General features: G+C 45.1%; 1 protein-coding gene across 3 annotated transcripts; it reads left to right on the forward strand.

The window, feature by feature from the left end:
• Positions 1-1,471: 1,471 nt before the first annotated feature.
• Positions 1,472-11,907, forward strand: RAP2C (RAP2C, member of RAS oncogene family). Of its 3 annotated transcripts, none has more exons than XR_009933649.1 (4): positions 1,472-1,962; positions 3,698-4,017; positions 8,784-8,903; positions 11,669-11,907. XR_009933649.1 is itself a non-coding variant. In XM_062502746.1 (3 exons), the coding sequence occupies exons 1-2, from the start codon at positions 1,690-1,692 to the stop codon at positions 3,974-3,976; spliced, it is 552 nt and encodes a 183-aa protein (XP_062358730.1). In that variant the 5' UTR covers positions 1,472-1,689; the 3' UTR covers positions 3,977-4,017; positions 8,784-11,282. The 3 variants fall into 3 exon arrangements, 1 of the variants encoding a protein (XP_062358730.1); XR_009933650.1 differs by lacking the exon at positions 11,669-11,907 and adding an exon at positions 10,075-11,282; XM_062502746.1 differs by lacking the exon at positions 11,669-11,907 and having other exon boundaries at positions 8,784-11,282.
• Positions 11,908-15,788: the final 3,881 nt, after the last annotated feature.

Below are 15,788 nucleotides of genomic sequence, written 5' to 3' on the forward strand. Positions count from 1 at the left end.
GATGGACACAAAGAGCAGCTGTGTCTACCTTGGACTTGCAATCAAACAGGTGATGCAGAGGGGAAAGGGACAAATCCACACGTGCCTGCCGAAATTCTGCAGACCGCAGGGAGCAGCAGAAACGTGGTTATATTGGAGGGCAGCTTCTCCTACGGGCGGGAATCATCGAATTGGGCCTGAAGTGACTGGGGGATTTTATTTTAGAAAGAAAACAGATGTTGATTCTTTTTAGTCACTTCCTCTTAACCACGGGGGAGCTGCACTGCCGGGGAAGCGGCGGGGCCGGTGCCGCAGCTGCCGGGGACAGCTCCGGTACCGTGCTGACCTCTGCTGTCCGCCATCCCTGCTGCCATCCCTGCTGCCATCGCTGCTGCCATCCCTGCTGCCATCGCTGCTGCCATCCCTGCTCCTATCCCTGCCGGGGCGTGTGGAGCCGAGCCCAGCACGCCCAACTGCGCCTGGAAAACTGCCGGTTCTGGGAGCATCTTCATGGAAAAGGCTCCGATGGAAACAGGGAAAAGCGCGTGGCAGCCGAGCAGTGAGGCTTGTGGCAGCTGTGGAAGTGTAAAGAACGGGACGAATCTTGCAGGTAGAGGTAACAACTTTCACACAACCACGGAGCGGTTTGGGTTTGAAAGGACCTTAAAGATGATCCCGCCTGCCGTGGATGGCCTTGGACACCTCCCGGGACTGGGGTACCCACCGCTTCTCTGCGCAGCCTGTGCTAAGGCCTCACCACCCTGACAGCAAAGATTTCCTTCCCCGTATCTAATCTAATCGTACTCTCTTTCAGTCCGGACCCATTCCCCCCTTGCTGTCACTACAGGTATTTATAAACAGTCCCGCTCTGTCTTTCCTGTAAATTCTCTTCAAGCTCTGGAAGGAGCAATTAGATCACCCCGAAGCTTTCTCATCTCCAGGCTGAAAAATCCCACTCTTTCCTCATATCAGAGGTGCTCCATCCCTGTGATCAATTTGGTGACCCTCTTTGTCACCAGCCCAGAGGGCTTCCAGGGACGAAGAACCGCGGTGCCGGTGTCCCACTCTCGACACGCGGCCGGGTCCCCTGCCCCGGGTCTCTTCCCGGCAGGGAAGTTCAAGGGAGTTCGCTAAGGCGTTCAAGTTATCGAATGCCGAGTAGGAGCACATGGAGGGACAAGCACAGAGCCTCCCGCGAAGCGACCGCGGCTGAGACCACCATATTAACGCCGCCATGTTGGGAGAGCGGGCAGGGACAGTGCCTCGGTGCCTCATGCAAATCTGTCCCCCGTCACAGCGCGGGTTCCTCGGTGCCACACTCAAATCTGTCCCCCGTCACAGCGCGGGTGCCTCGGTGCCACACTCAAACCTGCCCCCCGGGCGCAGTTCGGGCAGGCCGTGACGCAGCACGCCGGAAGTGAGCGCGCGACGGGGCGGGGCCGCCTCCGGTGCCCCAGCAAAACCCTTCCGGGTGGGGGTGGCCCTGGCGGGCGGGTCCTGCGGTCGAGGCGGCGATGGCGGGAGCGCGGCGGTGAGGGAGCTCAGCGGGGCTGGGGCCGCGCCGGGCGCTGACGGGGGTCTCGCTCCCCCCAGGACGGCGCGGGAGCAGTGGGGCCTCGCCCTTCACCTGAGGCGAGCCGGGGCTATGCGAGGGCCGCGGTGCCGCCTGCCCTAGGCCCGGGCCCGGCGGGGAGCGGCGAGCGGGGCCCGATGCGGGAGTACAAGGTGGTGGTGCTGGGCAGCGGGGGGGTGGGGAAGTCCGCCCTGACGGTGCAGTTCGTCACCGGGACCTTCATCGAGAAGTACGACCCCACCATCGAGGACTTCTACCGCAAGGAGATCGAGGTGGACTCGTCCCCCTCGGTGCTGGAGATCCTGGACACGGCGGGCACCGAGCAGTTCGCCTCTATGCGCGACCTCTACATCAAGAACGGGCAGGGATTCATCCTCGTCTACAGCCTGGTCAACCAGCAGTCCTTCCAGGTAACCTCCCCCGGTGTCCCGTCCTCGGATAGAGACGGCCCTGCCCCGGGGAAGGCGCTGGGCCGAGGAGGAAGTTTTAGGGGTAGCCACGTGTGCGTAGAAGCGCTTTATCTCCGAAGGGCCAAAAGTGTAAATGCCCAGCTTGAAAGTGCGTTTACCAGCCCTGCTTCCAGATGGAAAACTGCTTGCTTTACAGGTACTTATCAGGGTGCCACCATTGTTAAATCCCACGCAGTGCTGGAGAACAATGCCTAGCTCCCACTTCCCCAACAGAAATCTCTTGGCAATCCCCTTTTGTGAAGAAATCACTCGATATTAAAATCGAGACTTCCCCTTCCAACCCCCTCTTCTTCCTAAAAGGCATGTTTCTGCAGTTGCTCTTGAGGAGAGTCTCATTGTTCTGCAGTTGTGACTTGTTAAGCGAGCTGCTATTTTCCGCTCCCTGCCCCCAAAATATATTCCTGTCCAGCACGAGCTTGATGCTCTCCTAGCGTAGGTGGAGTACTGGAGAGGAGAGCTAGCTATACACGATAATTTGTGGGTCTGGGTTTGATTTATCCTATTAAAACACTCTAAAAAAAGACTTTTTGTCTCTGAGACGTTGTCTCAGGCGTTAACTAGTCTAAGCTGCCTGTAGAAATGGGGCTTTGTTTTTGGGCAGTAAGTGAATTTAGCAGCCCTCCGTGCAGCGCAGGGATTTTCAACTCCTGGCTTGGCTTGGGCTGCTGAGCTGGGTGTGTTCCAGCTGCTTGGCAAGACCTTGTACACCCCCACTGTTTGTTTCTGCTGAAGGCTAAACCTTATCTTAGCAGAGGCCTCGAAACAACCGTGTGCAAGCTGAAGACATGCTTATCTCTGGAAAACAAAAGCAGTGACATTGGGATGCTTCTGCTCTCATTTTCACTGATTTTTGGGTTTCAGTGAACCTGCATTATTTGGGGAATGGATGTACAGTAATCCACCTTGTTAATATTTAATTATTCCTGTCTGTCTGTAGTGTGTTTGCTCTGAAGGCTGTAGGTGTAAACCACTGCAATTCTTTACACAGTGGTAACTTCAGACGCTGGGATTGCTTTGTCTCAGAACTATGCAAGAATCTGTAGTACTGATAGTAGCTTAAAACACTCAGGGGGCAGAGGAGGCTGACTCAGACGTTCAAGTGTAAACTCCCCGTGGTGGCTCAGACTTGAATAAATGCATCTCTAGGTAATAAAATCTCTTTACAGCATCTAATTTGGTTACTTACATGTGATTAAATGTGTTCACAATGAATTATTCTAAGCATTCCAGGACTGAGAAGGCTTTATTTAAATTGATGGCTTTCTCAAGCTGTAAACTAAGCACAAACTTCCTAAATGGTTGTGTAATGGCATGCCCCTGCTAGGGTTACAGGTCCTTAGACTTGAGTCAACTTCTTCAGAAAGCTGAAACCAGCCTTCAGAGCAGTAATACCTCTGGCTGAAAAAACTGAGAACACAGCACTCACTTTCTGTTTGTATATGCACATAAATCCTATAAAATATGTGTGCTTTCATATAAAAGAAGTAGTTTAGTGATAGGTGATAAATTTTGTCTGAATTCTAGATCTGTGTGACTGTTAGTTCAAAGTCTTCTGATGTATTTTTAAGGCTCAGTTGCACATGAGGGTTATTAAAATGTGTTTCTGTAGTGGTTCTGTAGCAGCTCCATGGATTTGATTCCTTGCATGTACTAACCAGCTGGATTGTTTGACCAGGACATCAAGCCGATGAGGGACCAGATTGTCCGGGTGAAGAGATACGAGAAAGTTCCTCTGATCCTAGTGGGGAATAAAGTGGATCTGGAGTCGGAGAGGGAAGTCTTATCTGCAGAAGGCAGAGCCCTGGCTCAGGAGTGGGGCTGTCCTTTCATGGAGACTTCAGCCAAGAGCAAAACAATGGTGGATGAACTGTTTGCTGAGATCGTCAGGCAAATGAACTATGCCTCCCTGCCTGAAAAACAAGATCAATGTTGTACAACTTGCATCGTCCAGTGAGAGAAATTAAGAAAAACCTCAACCATGGCCATACAGAGCAGGTTGGTGGAACAGTCATAACTAACTGAGGTGCCTAAATATGGCATTTCAGTAGGAGGTAAAGGGACAGGGAGTCTGAAAATGAGGCAGTCTAATCTGGAGGCAGCCTTCCTCCAAAAGAGATGGGAGTTCACATGCACATGATTGAGTCAAATGGACTTCTTGTATTACCTCAGTGGGGTTAGTCAGGGAACGCTGCATTTGCTTGCAGTAATTTCACAGTGAAACAAAGTGAATGATCTCATCTGCACCTATTTTGACTGTCAGTGCTGTATTTGATGCTGTTTTTCTGCGTAAGTGCTTTGTGATGTTGTAGTGGGTTTATTCTTGTAGCTAGTATCTGAATTATTTTCAAGTAATGGGAGTTACATTGGAGTTCAGTGGGATTATTGTCACCAAGTTTCCCTGTAGTTTTGCTGAGACAACTTTGACCTTGTTTAAAAGAAATAAAGTTCTGTAGTACAAAAACAGACAGTACCCTCCTGCCTTATCAGTGGAGTAAGTTTCTCTTGCAAGAGAACCACCCTGAGTGGTGAGAAGTGGCTTGAAGCCCACTTGTGATAGTCAAGGGCATGCACAAAGTGCTCTTCATCTCAGATCTCCAGAGCAGAGGACACACTGCAAAATGGCTTCCCAATGCAGGACTCTCCCAGTGACTTGTAAGAGGTGTGATGAGTGTGGTGTTCAGAGGGCCCACTGTAAAACTTATCCTGTGTCAGGTGTTGCTTTGATTTTTACTTTTTTTCCTCCAGGACAGCTTCCTTTGTCCTTCCACATGTGTGAAAGACCATGTGTGTGGTCTTTTTCAGCACCTTTTTCACCTGACTGTGGGCAGGTCTGTTCCTCCTTGATGTGCGTTCCTGTGAGGTGTTTCTGAACCCCCTCACACTCCTGTTTCCCCTGTAGGTGTTGCAGGTCTTGTTTCACACTGGCTCGAGTCCATGTTACTGCAGAGCACCATTGGTGTGCTCTGTGTGCAGCCAGCTGGCCCCTCAGACCTCTGGTTGTCTGTTGGATCTGTCTTCACAAACAGCTTGTCATGATCTCTAAGGGCAACTGCAGGAGTGAGGGATGATGTGGAAGTCCAGGAGATGGAACTGCCCCTCCTGACAGCTGCACTGCTTGAGGCTCAGACTCCCATTGCCATGTTAGTAACTTGCTTAACTCAAATAAGCTTTTTGTGTCTGAGTGACAAGAGGTAAAATAGGTTATTACTTGAAGCTTTGAACCCTGTATCAATCTTGAGTGCAAGGTCAGCGAGTGAAGTCTCAAAGCTTGTCTTTGAGATTTTTATCAAGTGCTTTTTAAATAACAAATTTCAGGTGCTCATGGCCCTAGCACTGTTATGCTACAGATAATACATGATGATTTTATCTCCAGTTCTGTGAAATTAGGAAGGGCTGCTGTCTCTGTGTAAGAGGTGTGTGTAAGTTTGAGATTTGCTTCTTGAAAGGTGAGGGAGCTTGTTGTTTTGAAGCAGAGGAAAATTACAAATAAAGTCTTTCATTGTACATTAATCACACCTGCAGAGTCTATGGAGTTCTAGGAAGAAATGAATCTTAAGAAATCACTGCCTTTTTAAAAAAGATTGAGTGCTGCAGAGATGGTATCCTGAACTGTGTATAGTAATGCAATGTTGCAGCTATTTCTAAGGCAGCTTCACAAACAAGATTATGTGGACTAGAAGTATCATGGCAAAGGATATGGCAGTTCCCTGGGTTACTAATGGTTCATCTCGTGCAGGTTACTGTCTTAAACTCTGACAAAATCAGGCCTTTCATCCTTGAAATTTATAGTTCTGGAATTGATTGCTTCTAAGGGAGGGTTTGTAACCTATCTGCTTCTGGATTTAGCACTAAGTAGTACATTTAATCTTAAGGGTGAAATTGAAGAAGGGGCAGGGCAACATGATATTCCTTTGAATGGTAACTTATGCCTAGATTTGCTGGGTTTCCTAAACATGTTCTTGTTTCAGAAGAAACATCTGTATTCTTACGTCTTTTTGAGCTCTTGAGACAGAGGATCTGAGCTTTTGTGACAAAGATTTCCTCTCCTTCCTTCTGCCTAGCTTAGACAATCACCCCGAGTCTTTAGCAGCAAACTGCTTCCTTGCTTCTGGGGAATGCTGTCTCTACCCAGTATAGTCTCATCACCTGTGCCAAACAAGTCTTTCCTTCCTGATCCATTTCCTATTCAGTCCAGTTCTCACTATGTCTGGAGCTTTTATTACTCATTCTGGCTTTTCAGAGGCTTCATGCTCTATATTTCATTTCAGCCTAACAGTTTGGGGATATTTTCCTCTTCCTGGCTCCCACTCCATCCTTGTTCTTTGAGTAGATGTAGGATCTCATTGACTTCATTGTAAGCCTTTGCTGCTTGGTAATTTCTGTCTGATGTGCTCTGGTAGGAGAGGTGCTGATGGTGTCTTGTGATATCTCTAATCAGCTTTGTAATCCTGCTTATCTATGATCCAGGAAACAGTTGCTGCTTGTCAGGCCTCTGCTTTAGAGGAGTGACCCCTCCTAGGTAAATTGAAACTGAAGAAGTAGAACCAGCTGTCTGAAAATTTGTGTGTGGAAAGTGGGCTTGAACTACAGCAGTGTCCTGGGATCATCATCATAATCTCTTGAGTTCTGTAACCTGGCTGTCCAGGAGTCTTGGGTGTGTCAGTTCACAGAGCAGTACATACACCAGTTTGTGTTCCTGCAGTTCTGCTGCAGAAACCCATGGGAGGGGGTGGGGGTGGGTTTTTTTTTGCTAGGCCTAGCTTTGCCTGAGGCTGTTCCAGTGTCAGTTTTAACTCACAGGTGCCACTTAACCTCTTTTTGGTGCTGATACCTTGATCTGTCAGCTATGATGTGTAGGTTCTTTCATGACATTTTTGAGAAGCATTTGTGAAACTGCTGTTCCAGTCAGCTGTCTCGGATGAGATGAAGGATGGAACATAACTGCATAGTCAGGATAACCCATAGTTCCTTTAAAAAATGTGTGTTATTCTCACATCCTGTTTCCTTCCTCCCCTTTCCTGTTTCTGCAGTGGTCTTCTGTCATTTTGCTCTTGCATTCAGAGATAGGAGAGTTCTAGGACCTGGATTATGTTCCTTGCTCCAGTATTTCTCTTGAATTTTCAGTATGGCACTGTTTAGTATTTTGAATCTTCCTTAAAGTATGGTACCTGGTAGAGTGCTCATGCACTAAAGTCTTTCTGATACAAATAGGATTGGTAATACCTTAACACTGGGATGCAAGACTGATTCTGATTAGTGATTTCTGTCCCCTGTGTTCATGAGTAACTAGTCTTAGCAAGGTTGAAGGAAACGTATTCCTCTCTAGGAATAAAAACTGAATGTGTACTCCAGTCTATGTGGCTATGCAACACAGACACATTTATTATACTATATTTTTAACTTCCCCTTTTCTCCTGCCTGCTCAGAGAAGAGACCAGAGAGTGGTATAAAATATCACAGGCAAATGAAGCCACATAAGGTATTGTGTAGTGTTAATTTTAGTAACTAAACACAAATGGAGACATGACAAATCTGAATTGGGAGGTCCCAAACCTGCAAATGCAAGGATGCTGAAGGGCACGTGCAGGAAAATACCATTACTTCATTTTTCTGTTCTTACTATTCATGGCAATTCTTTGCTGGCTACATTGTTGAATGCTGGATTTAGATGAGTTTTTGGGGTAGATCTAACTCTGGTAGGATGGGCAGCTACATTGTTAATGTTTTGCTTCTTCTGTGCTCTAAGTAAAGATAAAACATGTATTAATAAGCATGTCTAATCCATCCCCATTAGAAGCTACATGTTGGTTTGCTGCTTTTGACAGTACAGGGTCCCTCTCTGTCTAAAACTTGTGGACCAGCAACAGTGTGTGGGGTGGGAGTGATCTCACCAGAATGGGAGAGAATTGCTGTTAGCTGGAAAACATAAAAACAGGCAAGAAAAACCTGGCTGTTGGCTCCTGTCAGGGCAGGAGTGCTGCTGCTGAATGTTGGGGTTGACCAGTTGTTAGGTAAGAAGGGGAGCCCTGGCTATGTCAGAGCACTGTGCCATGACAAACTGTTAGCTGAGAGCAAATCAACAGCTCTGAAGAGAAATGGTGCTGTAGGAAACATAAGGTCCTGACTCATTTGCTAGAGTGAAGTACATGCACATACATATGACGGGTTTCTACAGACTTTGAGCTTTGCCTGAGACTTTTAGGATATCTCTGCAGATAAATCCTGGGAGCTACAAGCAAGTTACCTGAAATGCAAAGATGGTTTGGTCACATGGGTAACATGTTGGTGTGCTTGATTGAGGATGATGGTGTATAGCTCTGTCCCTGCTGCCTGAATGCTAAGGGGCTTTTTTTTGGAGTCGTTTATGGGGTCTGACTGCTGAGAACACAGATGTCAAAACTGACTTAGTTTTCATCTGCCTGTTCCCAGAACTTGTGCTAAAGGCCCTTGCTGTATGTTACTGGGTATTGCACATACACTAGGTCCTGCATTGGTGCATCTGTAGAAGGGAACTTAAATTTCCTGGCTTTTTCAGATCTTTAGATAGATGCAATTTGGTATCCTACAGCAGCAGCTGTTACAAAGTGAATAGCAGTAGGTTATTACCAGAGGAGCATTTGGGAATGCTGCTGTGAAAAGCAGTGCTTTGGAGCTCAGGAGGGAAAACTGGCCATTCCGGGCAAGGGAGGAGCAGTGCTCACTTTGAATGTGTATTGAATATTGCTTTCATTTTTTTGTTGTTGTTGTTGTTTAAATTGCAGATAAAACTCAGAGGAAACTTGCACAGATGCTGCTTTGGAGAACTTTCAGCCCAGGTTGCAGAGCTGAGCCTTGGTAAACCTGTCTCTTACAGCACATTGCCATACGTCTAAGTGCATAAGGTTGGTGGCCTCCAGGATCCACACACCTTAATCAGAATGCTTAGCATGTTTACCATAAGTTTTAAAATCTGTTCTTTATCTATCAGTCCTTTTATAGCTTTCTAAGTTCATATAATGGCTAATATGCAAGAGTTCATTTTTAATATTTTAATTGATTTCTTTAATCAATTCTGAACTTGTATTTATTAAATACTTAAACTCAGTATTACCTACTCAATGCCTTTTAAAAGAAGAGAGTTTTAATGGAGAATAAGTTGAGCCTTAAACAAATGGTTACTTCTGTATATTACCTCGCATCAGTGCTTATTTCTATTTGCAAGGTTTTCTCCTACAATGTAGTTGGTCATTCTTTGAGACTTTTTGTTTACGTGTGACAGTGTCATGGAAAGATACTGAAGGCACCTCTGTTGTATGGATGTAGTATCCCTTTTCTTGGCAAATGCAGCTGTGACAGTGTGTTTGTAACCAGTCCAGTTTGACAGTAGGGATTACTTGGAATGGGCTATAAAGTCTCCAGCTGATGTTTCTTGCAATCTCGGGTTTCTTAATTGAACATGACAATTGTAGCATTGAAAAACAGCAGCACACTTTTCCTTCTGCTGAGTTTCTAAACTTGCTTGTTTACAAATTGCTTCTCTATGCCTTTGAAAAGGGATAATGTATCCTTCAAAACAGGCTCTATGCCTACTCTGTCAGCTCAGCTTTGCCTGGCACAGTAAGACATCTAGTAGACCTCTGCATATGTAAATCTAATGCAAATAAGATCACTTTACATTTTATAGTTCCTAATATTTGTCTTTCTGAATAATATTTTAAAGCAATATTTGTTAAAGTTTTTCTTGCACTGTCACAAATTGCTTTTTAGTTTGTTTTTTTTTCCCCAATAAACAAGTTTAATATTAGAGACAACTTGGTGTAACAAGGGGAAAAGCACCAGGTTTCAGTGATACTAACTGCAAGTGTGCTTTAAACAGCCATTGCCTTCCTTATTGTTTACCTGATCAACATTTTCTCTGAATACTTGAAAATTTTAACAATAACACAGGTGTAAAGAGCAGAATGAAAATGTACAAAGAACAGACAAAATCTTTTTGTTCACCTTTATTAACGTGTTGCGTACATGAGAGCTTTTTCTAGCAGTGGTTTAAAATGTGTAATTTTTTTTTTGCAGAAATTTAATAACTGCAGCTCACCTACTGCACCAAAGTTCTAGGTTTTTAGGAGCCCAGCTTTAGTCATTTGAACATGCTTCTAGAAATGTACATTCTTTCCCTGTAATAGCTAAATGTCTATGAGAAAAGCTCCAGTAAAAGCAGTGATGGATATATGAGGTTAAGCAGTTGAAAACTCACAAATTGTATTGTGGATGATGGCATTTAAAACAATAAAAGATCACCGGTACAGTATCTCAATATTAGTGTTTTATTGGTAGTAATGCAGGTTGACTTTACAATATTAGCAGAAATAAAGATTCTGTGTCTACATTCAGTGTTGAATTTGAATCCTGAAAAGAAGAGGACAGCAGGATTTCTGCCTGGTTATTGAAACATCTGATTATTTTTCTGTGGGGTTACTTGAATTTTTTTTTTTCCTGTTTGTACGAACTTTATAAACAGGCTGAGGCTAATACTTAGGTTTGCACTTTAATATCAAAATTAAACCAAACCTTGTATTCAAAGTAGATTTTTTTTAAGTGATGGTTGTTGATCTTTTTTGTAGGTTGTAAGGAAGTAATAGGATATGAAAGTAATTAATAAAGATCCTAGTTTTCCTTTGTCTAAGCAGGAAAAAGTTGGTTGATATTGGTCAGTGGTTCATTCCTATGGGTAGTTTTCAAAGCAGTGTTCATTTTCATTGACCTCAGCAAAAAAAAAAAAAAAAAAAAAAGAAAAAAGAAAAAAAAAACACAAAAAACCACAAACAAATGAAAAAAAAAAACCTTAAACTTGAACTAGCTTAGAGTGACAGGACTGGGAAAATGAGAGATGGTTTCTTCAGCACACTTTGGGGGGAAAAAGGGACCAAAAGTTTATTTAGGCTTCCTCAATAGTTTGCATGTGAAGTTGCTTATTAGAGTAAGAGGCTAATAATAAATGCAATATGTATTGTCTTTACTATGGCATCTGTTTAGGAGTTGTTCAAATCACTGCAGTAGGGCTCTACAAATAAAAATGTAACCTAACATCTTGTATCTAATGTACTGTATCTTTATCAGTGATAGGTGAAATCTGGAATAACAAGTGCAAAAATGGAACAATTACCTATAATGCTTTGTAAAAAGTTTTTTCCAGTAGAATTCATTCTTGTCATTTTGTAAGACAACCCTACAGTCCACCTGTTTGTAACTTTTTTAATAAAATAGATACCTGTATTACCAAACCGGTGTGAGTAGTCTCTGTTCAGTTTCTTCTGGAGTGGGCTCAAGTGACAGGCTGCTGCTGCTTTTTATTTTGTGGGTTGTTTTTGAGGTCCTGGTTATTCTAATTGCAGTAACTACATCTGAATTGTCCTGAGTCCCCTGGTGTGGGGGAACAGGGTGTGCAGCTGTGCCCCAGCTGGGTGTAAAGCTCACTGTCTCAGGTGTTCTGAGGAGAAATTGGGGGGGGGGGGGAAGCAAGGGCTGTCCTTTGTCTTCCTGTGCAAGGCAGGCACTCCCTAGCTGGGGACTAGTTCAGAGCAGCCACCTCACAGGCCAGTGTGATGGAGCTTTGTTCAAAAGAAATTTGTGTTTGTCTTCTGTTTTTAACGTTCTTGTTTTCACGCAGGCTTTATGTGTGTGAAGATGGCCGCAAGTAGTCCTGACATCGCCTTGCAGTGTCTGTAGCTGCCCTCCAGCCAAAGCTGACATCTTTCTACCACCCTGGCAGAGTGAGTGCTCCTGGAGCTCTGCCACAAGAGAGGCACAAGATTTTTCCAGAAAACCAAAGGGCCCAAAGCTATTTGATAGTAATTATCCTAAATGCTCAGTAAAAGCCTTGAATTTGCCAAGTCGATGGTTGTCATCTGGGCCCTGTAACAAAAAGTGCATCTTCCTCAGGACATAGAGTCTTGGCACTGACCTTTAGTACTGTGTTTGTGACTGAAGCTGTACATTAATGGAAAATGTGATTTCAGCTTGAGAAAAAGTTGATACCTTGGTACCTTCAGTCCTCAGCAATGTGTCAACAGGCAAAACCACGTAGCCTGCTCACCCCACCTCCTCCAGCTGAAACAGCATTTGCCTTATCTTGTAGGGTGGTTTCTATGCCGTTTCATCTTCCTGCTCACACTTCCTTTGCTGAAATAGAGAAGTTTCCATCTCAAGAGGAAAATTATAGAGAAGAGCAGGGTGTGCTTCTAAGTGATTTTAGGTGCTTCCCTAATCTAGCTGAGAGGTGAGGGTGAAGCATGCCCTGTTTTCATTGGTGTCCCTGAGAGTGGGAGCTGACACTTTAGGATCAGTCTGCTTTGAGGTGTTACTATTGGGTTCATTGCTGTGTGAGTCTGACTTCTTGTGGTTTAAAAGAAGTCAGAATGCAGTGATAGTACTCCCAATTCCTTATGGCACTCAGTGTAACTAGGGAAGCTGCTTCCTGTTTCCCCTTGTAGTTTGGGAAGTGGTGCAAATCCAGCTGTTAAGCCCCTGTGCCACCACTGGTTTGTTTCCAGGTGATAGTGTAATACAGGCTGGGTTCGGGATTTTAAGGAAGGACATAAGATTTATTATTTAAGGCTATTGTCTTTCAAAGGTGTTGGTGCTGAGAGTGAGCTCAGTTGTTGCTGCACAGACTTTGTGCAACATCCTTTGTTAAATAGGTGTGGCAATGTAACGTTGCTCTTGTCTGGTTTTAGGGCTGTTTATGTAGTGTTTCATGGCAGCTTTTCCTTTGGTCTACCAGGTCTTGCTATACAGGTGCTTGCAGAAATCTCCCAGTGTCCTGCTTCCCCCGTGCAGCCAGAGGACAGGGATGTGCCCCTAGAGCTAGCAGAGAGCAGGAGCAGCACGGGTGACACATACCTGTGTCACTGCCCAGGGCAGAGCTGGGCCCTGCAGCCCGGCTGGGTGTGCAGGGGAACAACCCACAGCCACACAAACCCCACAGCTGGGAGAGCCGTGGAGACCCTGCCAGGGTGGAGGGCGAACTGGCGGCCACACCTCGTGTGGAGCTGCACGCTGGCATCTGCCGCAAGAGGCTGGGCTGTAATTACAGTGTGAAACTAAGTGGAAGTGTCTAGTCTTAATTAAAATGAGATACGGGTTCCAGAGCAATACGTGTTGACCTGTGCGAGTTATCTGTGCAGCAGCCCGGGTACTTGCTGGAGCTGGATGAGTCACTGCTCGCTCGCTGGCTGGAGGAAACACCAACAGCTCCGGAGCTGCGGGCGGGAGATGACGTGACCCGATGTTCTGCGTTCTGAAAGTGAAGTAATGCGGGTTTCGGGTGCTTAACGTAGCCGCTTTTATCTCTGCCTGGTCAATATAGCTGCGGGGAGCAGAGAAGGACTCTGAGCTACTGTACGTCAGCACAGCGTTCGATTCGGAGGTGATGTCCCACTGGTAATAGTGTATCGGTGCTGCTGAGGGCAGCACTGAGCTTGGCTGGCAGTGACAATGCTGGTTGCAGGATTGTAAGGGATGAAACTTGTTCTCCCTGGAAACAGTCTATTCGGTATGGAACCAGCTTACTTGCTGCTGGTGCTCGCCTTCAAAGCTGTTTTCAAGTCCCTTCAAAGGGTCTGGAGCAATAACTGTAATAATTGATGGGGAGGAGTCTCTGATATTGTAGGAACCTGTAAAATATTCATTCAAGAGGGGAGGCTTTGCTGCTTGTTTGGTTTGTGGCAGGTCTGTGCTCCTTAGTGTTCTGCTGGTTCAGTCTGAGTGTGCTATGACAGCTCTCTTAGCAGTGCCTTACTTCCTCCTAAGCATATTTCTGGTGATTAGGCTTGCGTGGGATTTGAGACTCAACGACACTGCCAGTTACTGGGTGACCTCAATTGTTCCTGCCTGGGAAGAAAAATCTTAACTGTAGCACTTCCCTCTTGGGGGCATATTGGGAAGGGTGTGTTAGAGATGTGGAGGTGCTTGGACTTGCTTGGAATCAGATGCACCAGCATTGTAGAAAAATTTTGAAATTGGACTTCTTGTATGTAAATAAATAAGTGGAATAGAACTTAAATAACAAAGTTGAAAAATTCTCAGACTTATGAAAAGGATTAGTATTTCATACGTTTGTGAGACTACAGTGTAACTTGTTCAGTCTTAAGACTCCTACTACAAGATTTAATTGATTTATGGCTGCAACTCAGTAAAACAATCACCTTTCTGGGAAATCTCTGGCTTTTCCAGAAATTGTTTATTTTTTTCCTGCTGCTAGGCTGACTAACTGATACAATTTTATGTCCTTAGAAGATCTGCCTCAACATTACATTTAAATTATTTGGTTGGCCTAGAAAAGAGAAAATAAACTTGCTGTCAGTGACATTCCTGAAGGGTTACTTGTCTTTTTGGGAAATGGCAAGATAGGATTATCAGTCATCAGCTTGGGATTCATCTTACTGCTGGGACAGATCTTAGACCCTTTTTCTTTAAATTAATAATGATTATGTAATTGCCAACAGCTTGACTTCTGTGGGAAAACAAGAATTTAACTGAATTTTCAGAAAGCTGATTTATGTTGGAAAGGAGAGAGAGCTGCTCACAGAGCACATGTAAGTGCTGGAGCAAGTTGTAGTTATGTGGGAAGGTGAAGGATTTTCTAAGATGGTACTAGAAAACCACTGCTGGAGGAAGGAGTGTGTGAAGGAGTGTCACATGGGATTCCTGGAGTCTCCTGCAGTGCCATGTCTCAGTGGCCACAGTCACATTTCTGATCCTGTCAGTATTTTCCATTTGTTGTTCCAGGAATTAATACAGCCTTGCCAGCTGCTCTAGCTCTAATCTCAGTAATGCAGATATTTTAATAGGTTAGAAGAAAGATTTTAGCTGCAGGACCTGCCCAGTGTCAGGCTGTGGTTAGAAGTGCTGGGGTGTCCACTGCATTCCTTTCTTTTCAGCTGTCTGTGAGCTGTCAGCACAGGATCATCCGAATGGCTCTATCTTGGGGCCCAGTTTAATAATCTGGAAAAGTTTTGTGAATGTACCCTGAGACCTCGGGACAGTCACAATGTGGGAATGTTTCCTGGTTTTGGAAATGTATACTTCCAAAATATTTTTTTCAAAATTGTAGCTCCTACCACCTGCCAGAAGGCCCTGGAAGAGGGGCCATGAAGTGGGGATCACCTTTGATCATTACAAAAGTACCAAAAGTATCAGGTGGATACTGCTCTGTTGTGAAGAGTGGCTTTGACACACCTTTCCCTCTGCTGTGAGCTGTATTCCTGGAATTTGGTGTACCCTGGTAGGACTGAAGTGTGATAAGGGTCTTTTGAGAAAGAATAAAAGGGGAAAAAAAGAGTGGGAGTAGAAAGGCTACCTGGGAGGGAAGTGTTAACAAAACTCGGGTCAAGATCCATATGGTAGAATGGGTCTGATCCATTGGCCTGGAGGACCTGTGTGTTTCTTTGTCTAGATGTAATCAAGGCTTACTCAACCAGAGTTATTTGTCTTGAGCCAAGAGGAAAACCACATCTATCATGAAAATAAGCAGTATAGTTCCTTAGAACTCCGTCCTTTCCAGTAGGATTCACCTGGCATTGCAGACTCCATTTGGCAGCTTCCTCAGACAAAGCCATTGACTGTAGGATCCCTCCTGATGCTCAGCATGTGGCCCAGGAGCAACATGTGAAGAAATAAAGGACAGCAAAAAAATAAAGGTACCGGCCCAGTGTTGTGCACTGCTACACAGGTGTGGTGAGATGCCTCTCCCCAGCTGGAAATCACTGAATGCTGTGTGATGCCCAAGG

Source organism: Cinclus cinclus, chromosome 15, assembly GCF_963662255.1.
Source record: "Cinclus cinclus chromosome 15, bCinCin1.1, whole genome shotgun sequence".
Taxonomy (NCBI): domain Eukaryota; kingdom Metazoa; phylum Chordata; class Aves; order Passeriformes; family Cinclidae; genus Cinclus; species Cinclus cinclus.

Bases quoted from the DNA above. Each gene is read 5' to 3' on its own strand.
- RAP2C (XM_062502746.1), top strand. From the start codon at position 1,690: ATGCGGGAGTACAAGGTGGTGGTGCTGGGCAGCGGGGGGGTGGGGAAG. The intron at 1,963-3,697 runs GTAACCTCCCCC...TTGTTTGACCAG, and splicing joins TCAACCAGCAGTCCTTCCAG to GACATCAAGCCGATGAGGGA.